Source organism: Ambystoma mexicanum, chromosome 3p (assembly GCF_040938575.1).
Source record: "Ambystoma mexicanum isolate Mex_15411 chromosome 3p, UKY_AmexF1_1, whole genome shotgun sequence".
NCBI lineage: Eukaryota > Metazoa > Chordata > Amphibia > Caudata > Ambystomatidae > Ambystoma > Ambystoma mexicanum.
Genome location: NC_090925.1, coordinates 706,573,314 through 706,593,106, shown reverse-complemented (window position 1 = coordinate 706,593,106; position 19,793 = coordinate 706,573,314). Strand labels below are relative to the sequence as shown.

Genomic DNA, 19,793 nt, shown 5'->3' with positions numbered 1-19,793 from the left:
CCATGTTTCAGCAGTTTCCTGAATTTTAGGTGAGCTTCTGTTGTTCGCATTTCCTTCGGGGGTGTATTCCAGTGGTTTGTCAACATGCAGGAGAAAGCTGATTCACCGGACCTCTGCATTGAGTATTGTTTCGGTTTGAGGCAAATGTCATTGCTGGACCTTAGTGTTCGGTTTCATTTGTAGATGGTGATTTCTCCCTGTATGAATTCTGCTCCTTGCCTGTGGATTGTTCTGTGGTTTATGAAGAAGATTCTTTTTTTGACTTGTAGCCATTGCAGGGTTCTCTGTGCTGTTCTGATGTGTTCTCTCTTAGTGAGCCCGAGGAGTAGTGTTGCTGCAGCATTCTGTATTCACTGTACCTTTGGGGAGGTATTCAGGCATTCCAAAATAGATGCTGTTTGCATAGTCTATTATGGACATGACCAGGAACATGAGGGTGAGTGCTCAAAGGATCCGTTTTATTGTGTGTAGGTGGAAGATGCACTTCTGTATTATTGAGTGTGGAAATTGGGAGAGTAAAGGCAGTGCATGCAAAGAACTGAGTACTCTGATTTGTACGCTTATATCCGTTGTCCTTTACTTTAAGTGGTTGAACATGGCTACCAAAAGCAGCTTCTTTGCTGGGATTCAAGCATACCTTTTGTTTTCAGAAGTCACTCCCAGTAAACTGTGAAGGAGGAAGGTGTGCGCCCTGAGCAGGTGAACATTACAACGTTTGGAGTAGACTAGAGTGTGCACTACAGAGAGAAGAGTTCTGGTGTGCATGGCCAGTGTGCTCTGTTTGTATGTTAAACGCACATCCTACGCTAAAACCTCCTCAGGAATTAAACAGTTACCTCTCGTACCACCGTACGCTGCTGATAAGGGTGCCTTATCGTGTGGAAAAGGGGTTTGGAGTGGGGGACGGGACGTGGGAGCATGGGGAAGTGGGGAAGCACACTTACCTCCAAAACCTGGTGATTGAAGATGGCGACATCCATCTCTGAGGAGTTTCGGAACCGGGGCTGTGCTGTGTGGTAAAGCCCCTGCTCTGAGCCTCCTCAATGGCTGGGAAGTGCCACACCTCTCTGGGGTAACATTATGCCATCTACATCTCCTCAGCTCACCTCCAATTCCACTTTCCTCACTGCTCTATCTCTGCCCATTTCACGCCACTACTCTAACTCTTTCCTCCTGAAATCCATCTCTCCCACCATTCTACTCCACACATCCTCACCCACATCTTCAATTCCCTCTGTCATGGAAGAAACAACCACAGACTCATCCAGTAGATTGGTGAATGACCTTTAATGTAAATCAGTAAAGCAGCATACACAGCACAAACAGCAACCCAACGACAAACGAGACTCAAAGCAGCAACCCCCCTTTCCTCCAGTCACTGGTTTCTAAACCCCAGGGTATCCATGCCTTTCAAGTGAGAGGGTGTTTTCAGAACTAGCAAGACGTTTGGAAGAAACAATGTTTCAGGTGCAAGACAGTGTCTCTGCATACAAGTCTTGGGCACAGGCTGCGTTCTCATGCTCAGAAAAACATGATCAGGATCGAAGACAATGAGTGATACATTTATGGTACTGCTGTGCAAGCTATTTCTACAGTTCCCACACATCTCCGGGCAGGTAGACCCGCTTACTGCATGACAACGTCTGTCCGCTTAAGCCACCTTGCCTGGGAAAGCAACAGTCTAAAACATGCTTCAATATGACATCAGAGGCGAGACCTGTGTAAGCTAGCTCTGCTAGGTACTAAGTGGTAAAGCCTTCAAAGTTGGGACATGTGCATTAAAACAAAGGGCTCACACAACAATGGCAGTAAGGCACTTGTTAAACATGGCAGTTAGCATTGACTGAGCATTACTATAATTATGAGCTATGTTAAAAGGCTGTTCGAATTTTTCAAATCCAAGTTTTCCCACATAACTCACAAATACTCTATACTCCCTCTGCCACGCTTCTACCGCAATACCACTTCCCTCCTCCAACACTCTCCTCCTTCCAAAGCATCTTGAATACTTGGGTGCCCCTCCTGAAAATGCCCTCCCACCCCCATTGCAATCCTTCTTTCCGCTCACTGGATCTATGTTGTAATACTGAATCCCAAAGGCTCGAATTACAAAAATGCAAAACCCACTTGCTCTCATTTTATAACTCAAAAATGTGGGATTTTTGTTGTTTGTCCCCTGCTATACATTTAATGTATTCAGGGGACAGACCCACCACCTCTGCAGCCCATAATACCACACAAAACAAGCATTCAGCTTTTCATTTATGATTTATTGGGGTAATGCCCTATTCACTAACCTACTCCTATCCTTTCTCTTGCTTCCATGTAGGACTTTCTCCCCAACTCCATACCACCCTATCCCACTCCGTACTCTTAATTCCCACCATCCCTGGTATAAATTGCCATTGTCTACTCCAAATTCCCCCATCCCAGACTCCATCCATCTTCTCCTCTTAGACCCTACCTAAATCCTTCCTCAGCCATCCTACACTCCTGATTTCAAAGGCATACTCTTTCTGTCAATATGCAAATTTCAAAATGGTTTTGTCACACCAATAAACATTGAAATTGTCTTATAAATAGAGCACATCATTATCCTATAATTCGGTCAGTGTGCTGCACACGTTCCTGGAAAGGCTTCAACTCTGGAGAACCTTTACACCTCACTCAGGAGCCCCTAACCCCATTTGCCAGCAGACCAGCAGCAGGTAGCACTTGTGTGCAGTGTGTGCGTGCAAGCCATGTATTTTTCGTTTCTTTCATCTTTTTCTCAGTGGATGTGCATTCACCTCCATTTGTGTCTCCCCTGCCGTGTTACGTTTCCCTATGTCCCATTCTCCTACCCCTGCCTGCTTTCCATGCCCCCATTGGTTGGAGTGCTGCACATGTGGCCTAGGAGGCTCTCCAAATGCAGGAGTCACAGGGCAGCCTCGGACCGGGCAGCCAGTCGGCTAAGTGTCAGAGGCAAAGTGCCGCTCCCAGCTAAGCAGCTCCTCTCTGTGTTTGCTTGTTTTCACCTGGGAAGCCTGCCTCAGTCAGCCAGCAGAGACTGATAAGGTAAGTGTGGTCTGATCGGGGAGTACAGCCGTTACTGTACTCCAGTAAAACACCACCATTCTTACTACCAAATATCATATACCTATATGCATTTAGTCTAATTGTGTAAGGTAGTCAGTCATATGCAGTAATTTATCCGCATTGTGTGAAGTAGTCACATGTTTTGCATTTAGCCTAATTGTGAAAGTAGCCATACCTTGCATTTAGCTTAATTGTGTAAAGTAGCCATACCTTGTGTTTTGTTCAACTGGGCTAGTAATCCACATTTTGCATTTAAACGAATTGTGAGAGGTAGCCATGTCTTGCATTGAGCCTGAATTTGTAAAGTAGCCATACTTTGCATTTTGTTAATTAGCCACAATTTGCATTTAAACTAATAATGTGAGTTAGCCACAGTTGCAATCAGCCTGTGTTAAGCTTCAGCAGTTGACATTTAACCTAATGATATAAGGAGGCAAGAGTTGCACCAGACCTAATCAGGTAAGGTGCCCACATCTCACAACTGGCCCGCTCAGTAAGTTTGCCTACCTCACATCTGGCCCAATTGTATTGGCTTTCAATGTATCACCTGCCAGGGGCAGGTTAGCCTTAACTTGCATGTGGCCTCGTTGTGTAAATTGCCCATGTTTGCACTTGGCCTGTTTGTGTAGATTGGTTATATCCCACATCTGGTCTAACTGAATAGGCTGGCCATGTGCTCCCTGCAGCACCCTGAGATGGGCATGGTGTGGCATCTGTGTCGTGCTGGGATCTGCTCCCTGGCATGGATTGTTGGGGGTAGTAGGTGTACCACACTTGGATGGATGGTTGAGAACATTAATGCATCACACATGGATGGGTTGTTGGGAGTAGGAAATGTACCATGTTTAGATGGATTTTTGGGCACTTTCATGTGTCACATTTGGATGGATTGCTGGGGGTGGGACGTGTACCACACAGGGCCGGTCTTTGTGTCAGGAAGATCAGGCGGCTGCCTGATGTGTCAGAGCCTCTAGGGGGCGCTGCACCAGTAGTCCACTACTGAGATTCCGCATCTCAGTGAAAAAATAATGTTTCACTGACATGTCATGTTACATACGTTTTATTTTATTAATTGAAACTGCGTGCTGCGGCACCAGTCAGACCCGGGCCGGTCTGACTGAGTGAGTGACAGCGAGCGCATGCAAGCAGACAGCAGCCATTTCTTCATCTGCTTGCGGTGCTCCTGCAAAGCCAGGCCGCACAAGCCACATTGATTTTCATAATGTATTATTGCTATTTGCTAGCAGCAAGCAGTCTCAGCTCAGGACAGCAAATAGCAACATTTATTGCTTACTTCCCTGGGTGGCGCCAGGCAGCCAGGCCCCAGGCGTGGGCGCATGTGCCCTCCTTCAGCGTATCCACTGCATAGTGCACTGACAGGGCAGGAGTTGATTGATTTGGCAGCCTGTGTCCTGCTGTGACCCTCTGTGTGAGTTGGCTTGGCTGCTGTCGGGCTGAGTATTCAGAGTTGATGTCTGCAGAAGCTGCTGAATCCCCAACAGTCCCCCTAAAGTGTAACATACAGAACTAATTGAAAATACAGTTCTGCATGGTTCACCCCCGAGGGAAAGGAGGAAGTGGATAAAATAAGAAAATACCAGGTTTCACCAATGGATACCACCGAACCTGTAGATAGAGCCAAAGAGATACATTCCACTTTAAATTAAGTACTCAAGAGTTACCTGCTGCTCTTCTTCACATCCAAAACATTTAAGTTCTAAAATCATACCTGGTACTCCTCTACTGGTAGGCCAGAGCAGTTAAATTACTTGTTAGGTGGTCTGACCACTTGTTGCTGCTTCCACATCTGTGCTTTCAGTTGCTGCCCTTCGTAGTTCTGCTCGTTGAGCTGAGAGAAGCTCCTAAGAACCTCCTGGTTCTCAGGCAACTTTCTGCCACTGTAAAACTTTGCTGTCAAAACCCTTTTTGTCCTTTGCCAAGATTCCTCAGCACAGGAACCCTATGACATTACCTTGTAGTCTTTGGTTCATAAATTGTTTCTCATTATCTCTTAATCTAAACACTAAACTGTTTACTTTGCCTATTTCTGCATACTCTGTGCCTTATACTTGTTTGCTTGGGTTTTGATTTAAAAAGGAAGTCCTTCTTCTTTATCCGCGCACGCACGCCTTTTCTCCATACGATAGAATTAGTTTCCGTGCACATTAGCTCTCAGACGAAACAACTGTTCAGATTTTACTGCGCACGCGCGCCCTCAGATGGTTCTCCAGTTCGACTGTGCCATGCACGCACAAAGAATCCCAATGCCGAAACGAAAGAACTTGAACGGAAAAGGAAACGAAACAAAAAACCATTACCTGGTAACTGTTGGGGGTCTCTGGGTGCCCCCACTGCGTGCCCGCGAGCCCCTCCACCCACAGACTCCACACGGACACGTCTGTGCGGTTCGGGCTCCCCGGTCGCTCTGACGCGGCCGGGAACGCCCCGTTTATTTAAGGCGCACGCGGCGACGTGCAACGTCACGCTGCCGCGTGCGTATCCCCTCACGGGGCAACGCCACACTCCTCCTTTTTCCGGGAGGAACAATAACAAACAGACACGTCAAAACATAGCACTGCACACAAAGTCACTTGCGAACTTCAAAGCCCATGCCCCCTTTTATTATCAGCCTCCCAGGTCCCCTTCACTCCGGAACACAGTCAATTGGCCCCAGCACGTAGTCTCCGAGGTAGGCAGGTCTCCCTCGCCCAGCCCTCTGGGGGTACCTCCCACCTACCTCAGCCGCCGGACTCCCTGCTGCTCCAGTGCCTCGTTCTGGTGACCCCACGAGTTCCCCCCGGGGGGTATCTTCATCCGGGAGGACAGTCTCATCCGGGTCAGGCGGGAGTTCAGTTCGAGAGTCCCCCAGTTTCTTGAAAAAACTCACATTTCGAGTGACGGCCGACTTCCCGTCCGAGGCCGTTACCATTGATCCCTTCACTGCCACTACGTCCAGCGGCTCGGGTTCATATGGGAGCGAGAGTTTTCCATGGGGATGCCGATTCCTGATCAGCACTTCGTCGCCCGGTTCCAGCCGCTGCGGACGAAGACCCCGCCGTGTGTTTTCTTGACGTGTCCTTGCCTGTCGCTCCGCTTCCACCCGTTGGTCATCTATTACGCCGGGTATCTTTTCCTGTACCTCCGGGAGGAGACCTCGGGGGCACCTTCGAAATAGTGCTTCAGCCGGGGCTACCCCAGTCGAGGCGTGTGGGGTGGTGCGGTACACTCTTAGAAACTGGTATAGCGCCCGCTGGAGAGGCTGGCCCTGTCCCTGGGCTATCCGGAACGTTTTGTTTAATGTCCTCATCAGCCTCTCGGCATCCCCGTTGGCGCGGGGCCACAGCGGGGACACCTTCCGGTGGGCCACTCCGCAGCTCTCGAGAAACTCCGAGAACCTCGCGCTCTGGAATGGGGATCCATTGTCCGAGCACAGGGTCACGGGAAACCCATGGGTGGCAAAGATCTTTTCCACGGCGCCGACCACGTGCTCAAACGCCACCGACTCGACGAATTCCACCTCCGGGTATCGCGAGTATTCATCGACGATGGCTAGGAAGTGAGTACCTACGGCCGTGGATCCGAAGTCCGCATGTACGACCTCCCACGGGCAGGTCCCCCGTGGCATTACTTCAATTTCAGGCTCCCGCTGTACTGGGGAGGCCGCCTGGCACCATACACAGGCCGCTACAAAGTCGTCCACTTTTCTTTCCAACTCGGGGAACCACACCTTCAGCCTCAGTCTCGCCTTCGTTTTGGCGGCCCCTTGGTGTCCCTGGTGTGCCAGGTTGATGACTTCGTGGACCTTGGAGCCCGGCACCACCAGGCGATCGCCCCGCAGCAGCAGGCCCGACTCTGTGAAGGACAGCTCGTCCCTCACCTTCCAGAGTTGCTCGAGGGTCACTTTGGCCTCTTGAGTGCGCCCTGCCACCAACTCCAGCACGGCCTTCCAGGACCCCGACTGCATCGATCTCCTCAGGATGCGGAAGCATTCGTCGTTGGCCGCAGCACTCTCCAGCTCGGGTAGCGGCATTGCATTGGGGGTGGCGCTCTCGACCACCATGCTGACGTGATCATCGGCTTCCTCCGCACACGACTCTTGTGCGGGTCCGCCCCTGCCCACCGGATGCCTGGACAGGTCGTCAGCCGCATTGTTGGCCCCCGGCCGGTAGATCAGGGTGACGCCATATTCCAGGAGGGCCAGCAACCATCGCTCGATCCTGGCTGGTGGTTTGGAAGAGGATCCGGCCATAATCGGAATCAGTGGTTTATGGTCTGTTACCACTGTCACGGGTCTCCCCAGCACGTAGAGCCGAAAATGCCGACAGCCCCACAGAACCGCCAGGGCCTCCCGTTCAATCTGTGAGTACCTCTGTTCGGTCTCGGAGAGGGCCTTGCTCGCGTATGCCACGGGCCTCATTCCCCCATCTTTGCCCACCTGGGTGAGGACTGCCCCGAGGCCAAACGGGCTGGCGTCCACAATGATCTCCGACTCCAGGGAGGGGTCAAAGAAAGCCACTGTGTCATCTGCTGTCAGGGCACCCTTGATGTCCTCGAATGCCGACTGTTCTAACGGGCCCCACTGCCAGATGGTATCCTTTTTCGTCAGGGCCCTCAGAGGTTCCGACCTCGAGGCGAGATTCTTGATGAAACGCCCACAGTACGTCACCATTCCCAGGAAGCTCCGCACCTCTGACGCCGACTCAGGGGGGCGTGCCGTCTTGATGTCTTGGACCTTCTTGGGGTCAGGGGATACCCCGCCCTCCTTGAAGATGAAACCAAAGAACTCAATGGTCGGGCGGAGGAACTCACACTTGTCCTTGTGGAGGGTGAGCCCCAGCGACTGCAGCCTTTCAAGGGTCTTGGCTAGGCGTTTCAGATGGTCAGGTTCAGTCCTAGCAAAGACCAGAATGTCGTCGCTAATGTTCAGGACGCCCTCCAGGTCTGCGAGAGCGCCACGGATTAAGTTCTGAAACACCTCGGCCGCAGACGACACTCCGAAGCTCAGCCGCTTGTATCTATAGAGTCCCCTGTGGGTGGTAAAAGTTGTGATGTAACGGGACTCTGGGTGGAGAACAACCTGGTGATACCCAGCTCGTAAGTCCAACTTCGAGAAGAACCGGGCCCCTTGCACTTCTGCGATGATGTCATCAATCGTCGGGGTCAGGTGTCGTTCTCTCCTGATGGCCTTATTGGGCAGCCGCATGTCCACACAGATTCGGACCGAGTCCGGTTGTTTAGGTTTCCTCGCCACTACGATGGGGGATACCCATGGTGTGGGGCCCTCCACCTTTTCAATTACGTCCAAGTTCACCAGGTTATCGAGTTCCCTGTCCACCTGGTCCCTTTGATGAAATGGGATCCGCCTGTGCTTCAGGGCTACGGGCTGTACCGACTCGTCAATGTGGAGCCTCACGGGGTCACCGTTCATTCTCCCAATCCCTTTGAAGATGTCAGCATACTTGTCCAGCAGGTCATTGATGTCCTCCAAGTATACTGAATAGGCGAAGCTGACTATGCCAAGGGCCTCCGCTGCCGCACAGCTAAGCAGGGTGTTGCTGCTCACCGGAGTCACATAGAAGCGGGCCCTGATTTTCGACCCGTCATGTTCCACCTTGGCGACAAACGCCCCATCAAGTGGCAGGGGCTCACGCCCACCAAATGCGAAGATGCGGGCTCTTGGCGTCGCCAGCCTCGGGGGTGGGTTGAGCGCAGCATAATGTCCTCTCGCCATTACGTTGACAGAGGCCCCGGTGTCGACTAACACCGGGACCGGCGAGCAGTTCACCTCTACGACACATCTCGGCTGTCTTCTGCTCCTCCCCTTGAGGACCTCCATGCTGGAGACGAAGAAGATATTCTCCTCATCCTCCTCCTCCACTTCTTCCGCCAGCGCCTCCTCGGGTTCCGCTTGTTCCACCTGAGCTACATTCGGCGGGCGGTATTGCCGCGGGGCCCATAGACGAGGTTGTCCTCTCGGAATAAGTACAGGCAGGGTCGCCCTGCACACCCTCGAGAAGTGGTCAGGCACCCCACAGCGTCCACAGATCTTTCCTTTTGCCATGCACTCCGATGAGTGGGGGAGGTCATAGCCGCACTTCTGGCACGACTCCACCGGCTTCCCTGCTCTGTCTCTGGGAGGTACACCGGGTTTTCGCACCCCTCTGCCGCCCCGCCAGACAGCGCACACCTCCTCCGGTCTCGCCGCGCGGGATCCGGCCTCCATCTTGTTGGCACGAGCCTCCGCCACCTCATGGCACCTCCCGAGCTCCAGGATTCTGGGCAGAGTGAGTCCGGGCTCTCTTAGGACTTGTCGCCTCAGCTTGCCAGATGAGCATGCCTGGATCAGCATGGTCCTTATCATGTCCTCCGCATCCCCCCACGCACACCCTTGTGACAGGCGGCGCAGGCGGCCATAGAAGGTGTCAAGCGTCTCATCCTCCTTCTGTTTGGCCGACAGCATGACGAACCTTTCGAAGTCCACGTTGGCAAGGGGGATGAAATGCGCGAGGAGGGCGGCTTTGGCTTGATCATAGGAGTTACCCGCTGGAGTTAATGATTCAAAGATCTCCTGCACGGTCGCTCCTGCGGAGTACAGCATCGTGGCCACCCTGCTGTCATCATCCGTGACCTGGGCGGCTCGAAAGTACATGTCTAGCCGTCCGATCCATCTCCTCCATCGGGGCCCCAGGCTGGATGGGGGGCCCGTAGCATCAAACTCCGGAATAGGCTGTAGGGCCGCTTGCACCCTGGCTTGGGCCATGGCCAGGGGTGGTGGTTGAATCGGAGGGGGAACGGCAGCAACCGGGCGCGCCGGCGGTCCAGAAGTCGTAGGACGCGGGGTTGGCTGCGGGGTTTGCTGCTGGATCTGGTCTGTAAGGTCTTCGTCCTGCGAATCTTCCGAGGCCGTCGCACCCCCAAGGGCACCGGGATCACTCATAGGCGCAAGCGCACAGGCACCCTCGTTCTAATCCTGAGGGCCGCAACTTGCCCTTCTCCCCACACTGCCACCACCCACGTGATGATGAAAGGGTTAAAGGAGAGTACCTCGAGGTGCCTTGTGTCCACGTGGGCCGCAGAAGCGGGAGCGTCATCCCCCACGTGATGATGATGAAGGGGTTGAAGAGGGTCCTGAAGAGGATCTGTGGATAAATGTTCCCAAAAATTGAGCTTTGAAAAGGAATGGGCTGAGAAGGCCCAGCCACCTCAGTCCATCTTCCAGCTACAACACGACGTCATCGTCTGAAAAATGGCCAAAATATCAAAATTCTGGCATGGGCCTGCGGGTTGTACTGCCCGCAGTCAGAAAATCCAAAAATTAGGCTTGGATGGCCTTCCTACTCCAAACCGGAGCTTACGGAAGATCCTCCACCTCGTGCGCAAGATGGCCGCCAGCCGCGTGTGGTCCGCGGCCTCAGCGTGATGCGAAACACCCGCGGATGTTTCCCTTTGATGTAGAAAAATTGTCCGGGATCGCGCTCACCGCCGGGCCCGGGCATCCGACACTCGTCGCCACTGTTGGGGGTCTCTGGGTGCCCCCACTGCGTGCCCGCGAGCCCCTCCACCCACAGACTCCACACGGACACGTCTGTGCGGTTCGGGCTCCCCGGTCGCTCTGACGCGGCCGGGAACGCCCCGTTTATTTAAGGCGCACGCGGCGACGTGCAACGTCACGCCGCCGCGTGCGTATCCCCTCACGGGGCAACGCCACAGTAACTTAATTTCAAGACGCTCGCCATAAGCACGAAGGCTAATCACTAGCTTGTTAAATGCTAACGAGTAAAAACAAAAACGCTGCACTCCGCGCCTGACCACTAGTTTAGCAGGCCAAAAATACGGCCTCTAACACTAGCGTCCAAATATACAAAAGAAAGCGACTGAATTCACGAGCAGCGCGGAGGCCTGGGAGTGCGAGCAATGAAAATCAGCTGGTGAAGAACGCGGGCTCGCGCAAGCACGAAGCCAAACAACACTTGCCGCTTGGAGGGAAAAGTCTATTTACAGTTCAACGTTAAACGAGCAAGACGCTCACAAGCAATTCAGTCTTATGTTAGCTTTTTAAAGTGAAATCTACATTAGCACTGCCTCTCCATTACTCAAGAGGATGTTTAAAAGTAATTTTGCCACAAAGTTCATTTTTTTTTTTTTACAAAGTTCAATTCTTTAAAGAGTTATTAAACAAATGCGCAGCCACTTAGCTTCTGGTTCTCTGTGTAACCCCCTGCTGAGTCCACCTGTCTCCTAAAACGCTCCTGTGTCTCCTGAACCTCTGTGTCCTGCTGATTAACTGTCCTCTTAGGCCTTGAAAACTGGAGCTTCCAATAACATGTCCTCTCAGCTGGTCTGTAGAAAATGAAAGGCAGTTTAGAATGCCCATTGTCAGCCCTTCTGTCGCATCCAGACAATCAGGATGCCTGCTGAGAACCTCCATCTTGGCTTGGGAAGTTCTCCGCTGTCTGCATAAGTAAAGTTAAGGCCAAACCATTCACATAAGAAATAAAACAGCACTTCCAAAGCACACATTCCTAAACTAGAGAAACAGAACCTGACAGCTGTGGTGGAAATTGCAGGGGAATCATCGGGATCAAGGGCCCAGGCAGCCAGGCAGGACGTATACTGCAGCAAGTGCCAGCCAGGAGGAGCCCGAGCCCAGAAGCCGCCCTGACCCTTGTGCTGGCTGCCAGCCGCCTGCCACTGCCAAGACTGGCATCGTTCGGTTGGTGTGGGTAAGGTAAGTGGAACTAAGAAGACCAAACGTGAAATCTGGCACGGGAGTGGAGGGGGGTTTCAGAAGAAGGGAGGCAGTGTCTGTTGCTTGGAGCCTGTCTGCCTGCATTCACCTGGGCTATTCTTGCTGAATATGCTTGCATCGAATATCACTGAGAAACACTTAATGCAAGGTGAAACAGCAACAAACATTCACAATCTCCAGGATGACGGCAAATAGAGAGATGAAGAAAAGTTAATGGCTGGGTGTTGTGGGGGTGCTTTTGAATTGTCAGAGTTCATACGGGGAGGCTACTGACATTTGGGATGTCATTATGAAGAACGTATTTGACTGAAATAGACAAACTAAGCTCATAATGAAATGCACCCCCAAATTAATATCTACAACAATTAAGAGGATGGGAACAATTAGCTTGCAAACTTGCACTCTTTGCGACCCACTGGCAACTTTGAGGCCCATATTCACAGAAGTATAATCCAAAGCCTTTGACTCATGGAAAAAGATGTAGTTTCATGTAGCCTAGCGCCAAGATTGCTGAGGGTCTGGAATGAGGCACTGGATGCCGGAAAACTTCCACCCACACTCACTGAGGCAGTTATCACAGTGTTACCAAAACCAGGCAAACCAACAAATGAGGTCACATCCTATTGCCCACTATCATTAATTAAAACTGACACAAAGGTTTTTGCTAAAGTATTAGCTAGTAAACTCCTCCCACATATGGCGTATCTCGTACACCCAGACCAATCAGGCTTTATTCCAGCGAGATCCACAGCTTTGAACTTACAGCATCTCTTCAGCATAATATCTCAAATTGATCAACAGGCTCAGGCAGTGGCTGCTTCTCTTGATCCGGAGAAGGCCTTTGATTCAGTATCTTGGAATTACTTGTTTGGGGTACTCATGAGCTTTGGGTTTGGGGATTACTTTGTTAAATGTGTGAAACTCATATACACAAGCCCGACAGCTAGAATATGCACCAATGGAGCCTTGCATGGGGACCTCGACAGGGCTGCCCGTTGTCTCCATTGCTGTTTGCACTCGCAATAGAACCACTGGCACAATGAATGAGGAAATGGCAAACACATAGAGAGACCTCCACAAATTATTACTCTGTGCAGATTATACTCTACTGTATATACAGAATCCAGGAGTACACTTAGGTCCAGTTATGGAAGAAGTGGCTAGGATTACTAAATATTTAGGTTATAAAATTGATGCCACTAAATCTGAATTGTTTCCACTCATGGATAGCACCAGGGAACCAGGCTATCATGATGGACTTAGGTGGGCCGCAACATGCTTTCAGTATCTGGGAGTGATAGTGTCCCATACACAGAAGACACTGTTCTAGAATAATCATGGGCTGTGTCTTAGTGCTCTAGAAGTCAAATTAGATCTATGGGGCAGATTCTCAATGTCTCTTTATGGACGGCTATCCCTGTTAAAGATGTTTGTGGTACCCAAGCGATTATATTATTTTGGAACAATACCAATCTGGCCGGCTAAAATGTTGTTTACAAAGTTCTGCTCCATGGCAATGCGGTTTGTGTGGGAAGGCGGGACAATTCGTATGAGCTGGGAGGGACTGGCAGAGCCCTATGAGCAGGGAGGCCTGGCTGCCCCTGACTCTGAACTGTGTTATCTGGTAGCCAAAGCACAATACGCAGGACACTGGAACCTACAGAACCCAGGTCCGGCGCATAGAGAACTGGAGCAGCCCCAACACACCTCAAGGTAGTCATACTAGACAACCAATGCACGGACACATGCACATTTGACTGGATTCATACAACGGACCAGGAGCTAGGTGCCGGTAACATGTTCTTTCCCATGGGAATGGGTACCACAGAAAAACTGGCACTGGTAACAACGGTGCTGGTTCTTTCGTGAAAGTCTGTGGACGGGTGCCGGTCCGTCCGGGAAGTCAGACTTGCCGAGTGGGAGGGCACCTGACCACCAGACTTGTACTTTGCCGGTCTGGAAACAACGGTGCTGGTAAGCTTACCTTCCGGACAGGCAACGTTGTAATGAGCCCCTTTGTCAGTTAACAAAGGAAGTTGCTCTGAATGCAAAGCTACAATTTATACAATTTAAAGTTTTAAATCAGTTACAATATACACCTGCCAAAATGGCACATTTCTTTCCAACTGCAGACGGTAAATGCATGAAATGTGGGCGGGAAGGAGCGGATATGATCCATATGTTCAGGAAATGTCCTGAAATAGCATGATTTTGGCAGAAGGTTGCTGAAGTCCTGAAGGATATGATTGGCATACCCCCTACACTCCTTCTCCTCAAGTACCTGTTGGGTGATATCGGAAAGGTGTCCACTGAAAAACGTAAACTGTTTAATGTACGTTGTATAGTGGCAAAGACAAGTATTCTGCTCAAGTGGAAATCAAAAACTGCCCCCTCAAGGGAAGAATGGCTCAGGGAATTAACTTACATAAGTGAAACAGAGGAGGGGTACATAATGACAGTAACTGGGAGATGTAAACCTATGGATATATGGGGACCATTCTTTGAATACTGTTGTGCCTAGACGGGGGCGAGGGGGAGTGTATAATGAAGCAATACTATGGTAAAATATTGTTGTAAAAGTTATCCAATACAGCATAAAGTATCATTGTTTGGGAAATTGGGGCCGCTGTGCCTGGGTACAATCTGTCTACATGTCTGCTTAAACAAAAGAAAACGTACTTTGCAATAACCCTTCAATTTCATCAAAATAATACAGCAGGGATTTCAACAAGAAAGCAGTGATGCCTGTAATTTGAGGGCAAATAAGTGAATTATCTCTGGGGTAGGTAAAAAAAACAGAATACTTGTTAATACTTCAACTAGATAAATGTCTGTGTGGTGCTTAAACAGTGCTATAAACAATCTTTGTAATTGTATTGTAAGGATGTCAATCCTCAGTGGGATAGCAGGAGGCCCTCTGCCATTAGTAGCTCCATGAGTTGCACTCTTTGGCTGTTGAGTCGCTCAAGTGTCCATCGATGATCCCATTGGTTATTAGCTAGAGGGCATGAGGGAAAGCACTGTAGGCAAAGGCGGCTGCTTATCATCCCTGCCATAATGGGTGGGCACCCACAAAGAAGGTGCTGTCAACAGGAGACCACTGTCTAGCAATGCCACCTCCTAACTCACCTCGTATTGGTCAAGGACTATGCAACTTTTGCAATGTGCCTGTGAAGGAACTGGAGGGCAGTCAGAAGAATCAATGGTGCAGTGCCGCAATTCAGACCATTGTTTTTCTGCTTACGTTTTCCCTCTTTTCTCCCCACTTCATTCCTCGTTCTTTCTCCTTTCATCTCTCTTTTCACTGTTATCATCTTTCTTCTGTTGTCACATGGTTTCTCTTTGCAATGTTGTTTTTCCTCCGCTCTCTTCTGTTACCATTTCCCTCTGGCTCTTTAACTCTCTTATGTCTGTCACTATCTGTGGGTTCTACCTGCTGACCCTCCCTCTGTGTTCCATGCAGGGAAGGTGGCAGGTGACATTTTCAAGGACAACGCAATTCTCTCCAACCCTGTGGCCGGCCTGGTTGTGGGCATCCTGGTCACGGTTCTGGTCCAGAGCTCCAGCACCTCCACCTCCATCATTGTCAGCATGGTCTCCTCTGGATGTGAGTATGCCACAGCGGGGGGAGGGAGAAAGAGGGGATGGGTGGGGTGGGGTAGCTGAAGGATGATGGGGCAGGACCTACAGGGATTGGGGTTCAAAGTCAGCATTGATTTATGAACACAATCGCTGGGTCTGTGTGTATGGGGAAGGCACAGAAAAGGGGTATTTAGGGTCAGACTGGAACAAAAAATAAACCAGAGCACCAGAACAAAAGGCACAGGTACTGTGGCGGGTTGGAAGAAGGAGTCGGACACATTAAGGGCATTCTGACTTGCTTTTACTAAATGTATAAGAAGAAGGCCTGCCTTTCCCTGCTGCTAGAGGGGTTTCCCAACCTATCTAAAGGAACTTGGCTGTAGGAACTTGTCTGTAATCCGGAAGTCCCAAAGGAAATAACGTCCTCCATCCAAATCCAATTCTACCTGACCCTACCACTAATGCAACCACTTTAAACTGGGCCAAGAGAATGGCACAACTCCCCTGGTATTCTGTTATCTTCTAATAGTCTCTTTATATCAATGTCTCAATTGCTTGTGCTTCTTTCCTAACATGATCTTCTAGAATAGTCACTGGATATCTCCTTGATTCATTCTTGTAGCTCCTTGTCAGGCTGAGAGGTCCTGTGTCCGCGGAAGCTGCTGAACCCCCGACGATCCCCCTGAAATGTAATTCCCAGAACTAGATTTCAATTCAGCTCTGTAAACTACACCTCAAAGGGAAAGGGGGAAGTGGATAACAAAACAACACCAGGCTGACAGCGTCAAGGCTAACCAAAGCTGAACCTGCAGAGGATATAAGAAAAGCAGATACAATTCCTTTATTTACTTACTTAACCTTAGAAATGGGAAAGACTTTAAATCCTTAACTAATAATTAAGAATCATACCTGGCTCTTCTCTTGAAAAATCTTAGAGAAGCTTGTAAAGAAGCTGAAAATCTCTCTTACTTGAGACTCTTGAAATTCACAGCAACTTCTTACTTTGGGCAAATATGGAAAGTTTAGTTCTTTGTCTCTTTTCCAAAATGCACTAGATGTCCAGTTAAATTGTCTTTATTTTTTCTTTCCTTTTCTTTCAAACTTTTCTTTTGTTTTTTCAAACTATTTACAATTCAATTGATTTTGTGAATTCTTGAAGAAACACGTGTTAAGCTCACACGTGGGTTGTTTTCATGCGGATGAAGTTCACGTTGAAAAATTCCTACGTTGAAGAACACGCGCACGGTAAGCAAAATCCACGCGCAGAAAAACACACGTGCTTGCCTAACCAAGTCAAGTAGAATTCACGCGCAAACGAGAACACGCGCAGAAAAACACACGCGCTAAAAAATTTCCGTATTGAAGAACTTCCGCGACTATTCAACACGCGCCTTATAATCCAAGCGCTATAAGTCACTCGCGATCGAATACACGCGTTTAAAAAGACACGCGCAAGAAACCACACGAGCAATTGAGTTCTAGTGCAGAAGCACACGCGCTTGAAAACACACGCCCTATAAAGTTTTCACGCGACGCACAGATTCTCGTGCTACGGAGCTCCCGCGCTGGCAAACACACGCGCTCTTGAATTCTCACGCGACGAACAGATTCTCGCGCTACGGAGCTCACGCGCTGGCAAACACACGCGCTCTTGAATTCTCACGCGACGAACAGATTCTCGCGCTACGGAGCTCACGCGCTGGCAAACACACGCGCAGTTGAATACACTCGCACGCGCAAAGGTTCAACAATATTTTCAGATTACAAGTAGTACGCGTATTTACAAATAGCGCACAAGCGCACTCAGGGAGTTCAATAGTACTAGTACAAAGATAACTTTTTACGAATTTTCAAGGAAATGTCATTAAGATGAACAGAGCTGCAGTACAAACAAAGTCACTTATCTCCAGAGCGAATTCATAAGGATCTTCAGAGTTTCCTGTCTTCAAAAACGAATTCCTGACAACTGATAGCTTCTCCAGAAACCCCCAAGAAAGTAGCCGCTCAACTCCTAACGCCTGAAGGATAAAATCCAACAGGCACAAGTCTAAAGCAGGAGCAGCCACTAAACACGTCCTCTCAGCTGGGGTTTTGATGATGAAAGGCACAGGGTGACAGTTTAGAATGTTCATTGTTGTTCTGCAATGTCTTCTAACCAATCAGAGCTGTCACTGTGAGACTCCATTTTGCCTTGGGTCAGAACCAGGATTCTGAATCAGCAAGTTAAGGCCAAACCAACTACAAAAGAAAACTTCACACCCACACAAGGCTAATCTTAAAAGGATTAATAAAGAGAAATAATGAGAAGGAAACTTGAATAAGGGAAAATAGCCTGAATAGGGGAAGGAAACCTGACACTCCTCCACAGAATTCCTGGGTCTTGTACTCTCTTCAGTGATGTGTCTGTGACACCTCTCCTTGTGATATTTTCTCAAACTTTGTTCTGCACTTGTAGACCTCTCACAGTCTGTTAATCCAGGCTTTATCAGCATTAATGTAGTTTGATCCATTTGGTATTCCTCCTCTCCTGGGTTCTCTCTCTGTAACTGTCTTGTTAACTTGATAGTCTTAACTCCTCATTATTGCAGGACTTTATGGCATACTTTCTCCACTTTTCACCTTTGAACTCACAGGGTAATTTCCCTTCTTTCACTAGTCTTTGTTCGCAGACTTTGGGCCTCATTATAAGTTTGGTGGTATCCGGCTGATAAATCTGTCGGAATACCACCAAACGGTAACATCGTTCCCACCACTTGGTCTGCCAGAGCTACTGCACCAGCAAACTTGTAATGAGTCCCCTTATCTATTTCCCACACAGGATTATTTGTTGTTCCCTTTATTTGCTTTGCAGAGTTACAGTTAAACACTTTTACATTTAGTACCTCATCGTTATTACTGAGATGAGGTTCTCTCTCCATGTAATGTTGCTCCGGCGGCCTCCCACCTCTCCCTTTCTCCCTGTTACCTCTCTGTATGCAGGGCAATGTTGCAGGGCCTGACATTCGCTCAGGTGTTCCTCTTGTTTTTTTGCCTTCTTGTTCCTCGGTTTCGTCGGTCTCCCATTCTCGGCTTCCTTCCTGGCTGTTGTCGTATACAGGTGCTGGCATTAGGAAGCTGTTGATGCTCCCCCCTCTGAGGGTCTCGCCTTGGTTCATTGGGCATCCTTCCAACCACGACTTGGACATGGTCCCGCCACCACCTTCTACAGCTGCTATCCTGCCTCACAACGGTTTTCCGTTGTTCGATGTGACAGGTCTCTGACGTATCGGACTGGAGTTCTTTGCCTCCTCGTAAGTCGCGGGCTCCGCGGCTCATCCCAGATCCACCTCCCACAGGCATGATCACGTCAGGGGGCTTCCCCTCTGTAGAATACTCTCTTTCTCCATGGTACTCCACTCATCTCAGTTCTTAAATGTACATCGTCTTTACCTTTTCCAGGCTGGTTTGTTTCAGCATTGCCTTCAGCCAAATATGCAGAGTTCAGATCTTTCTTTATAGCAGATAGTGCCATATATGCTAGTATGGTGTGTATATACAGGAAAACACACAGACACTCTTCTATGGAAGGGGAAGTTCAGGAATCACATGGTATTAAAAGGCACCAATGTTTCAGCGCGATATTCGTGGTTCTCAGAATATAATCCATAGACATGTACAGCATTATCACGCCTGCGCGACTAAACTTTGCAAATAACGCAAGACATTCTATGATACATTTGAGTAATTCTGCAGTGCTCGCTACTTCCACGGTTCTAGGACGGTTCAAACTGAGCAGTTCTGCCTACTGTTGCTAATCCTACATGCAAAAGCCACTTGGCCTGGTAAAACGGCACTCTAAAATATGCTTAGTTATGCCAAGTAGGAAGTGCATATGAAGCGAGCACTATAGAAGCGGGCAGCATCTTGCAGTCCACTATGAAGCGTCTCTTCCGTTAGGACATGCACACAATGACCTTGGGAAGGCAGTTATGGAAATATGGCAGCGATTAACAGGTCTGTTATGAATGACTGAGTCTATCTAGCAAAGGGATTACCAAACATATACAACATTTGAAGCATTCAATTTCTGGCACCACAACCCCTTTTCCACTTTAAGCAGTTGTTAGCAAAACATTGTCGCTGTGCCTGTTGGACCTTTGGCGCCCTCATCACAAGTCTGTAAATCCCCTCTGAGCACAGCTTGAGATTGAGTAGGGTGAAAGCGAAGGGAACCAGCAGCGGCATAAGGCATGTAGCAAGTTGGAGATGGTTTGGGCATGCCAACTTCATGTCACGCTTGCTCTCTGGCAGCAGTAAGAGATGCCATGCCTATTCCTATTGCCCTCTTTCCTTGGTTTCTGCCTGTGTCCAGTATATCCCTGGTTTGCCCTCCTTAGGCGTATGC

At 49.5% G+C, this 19,793-nt stretch overlaps 1 protein-coding gene across 2 annotated transcripts in view; it reads left to right on the top strand.

Annotated features, from left to right (window-relative positions):
• Window positions 1–19,793, top strand: part of SLC34A1 (solute carrier family 34 member 1) — a 195,686-nt gene that overhangs the window by 45,123 nt on the left and 130,770 nt on the right. For both annotated transcript variants that reach the window (XM_069651531.1, XM_069651532.1), the window contains exon 6: window positions 15,291–15,434. In XM_069651531.1, the coding sequence (XP_069507632.1) occupies window positions 15,291–15,434 (144 nt within the window). The remainder of the gene's footprint in view (window positions 1–15,290; window positions 15,435–19,793) is intronic.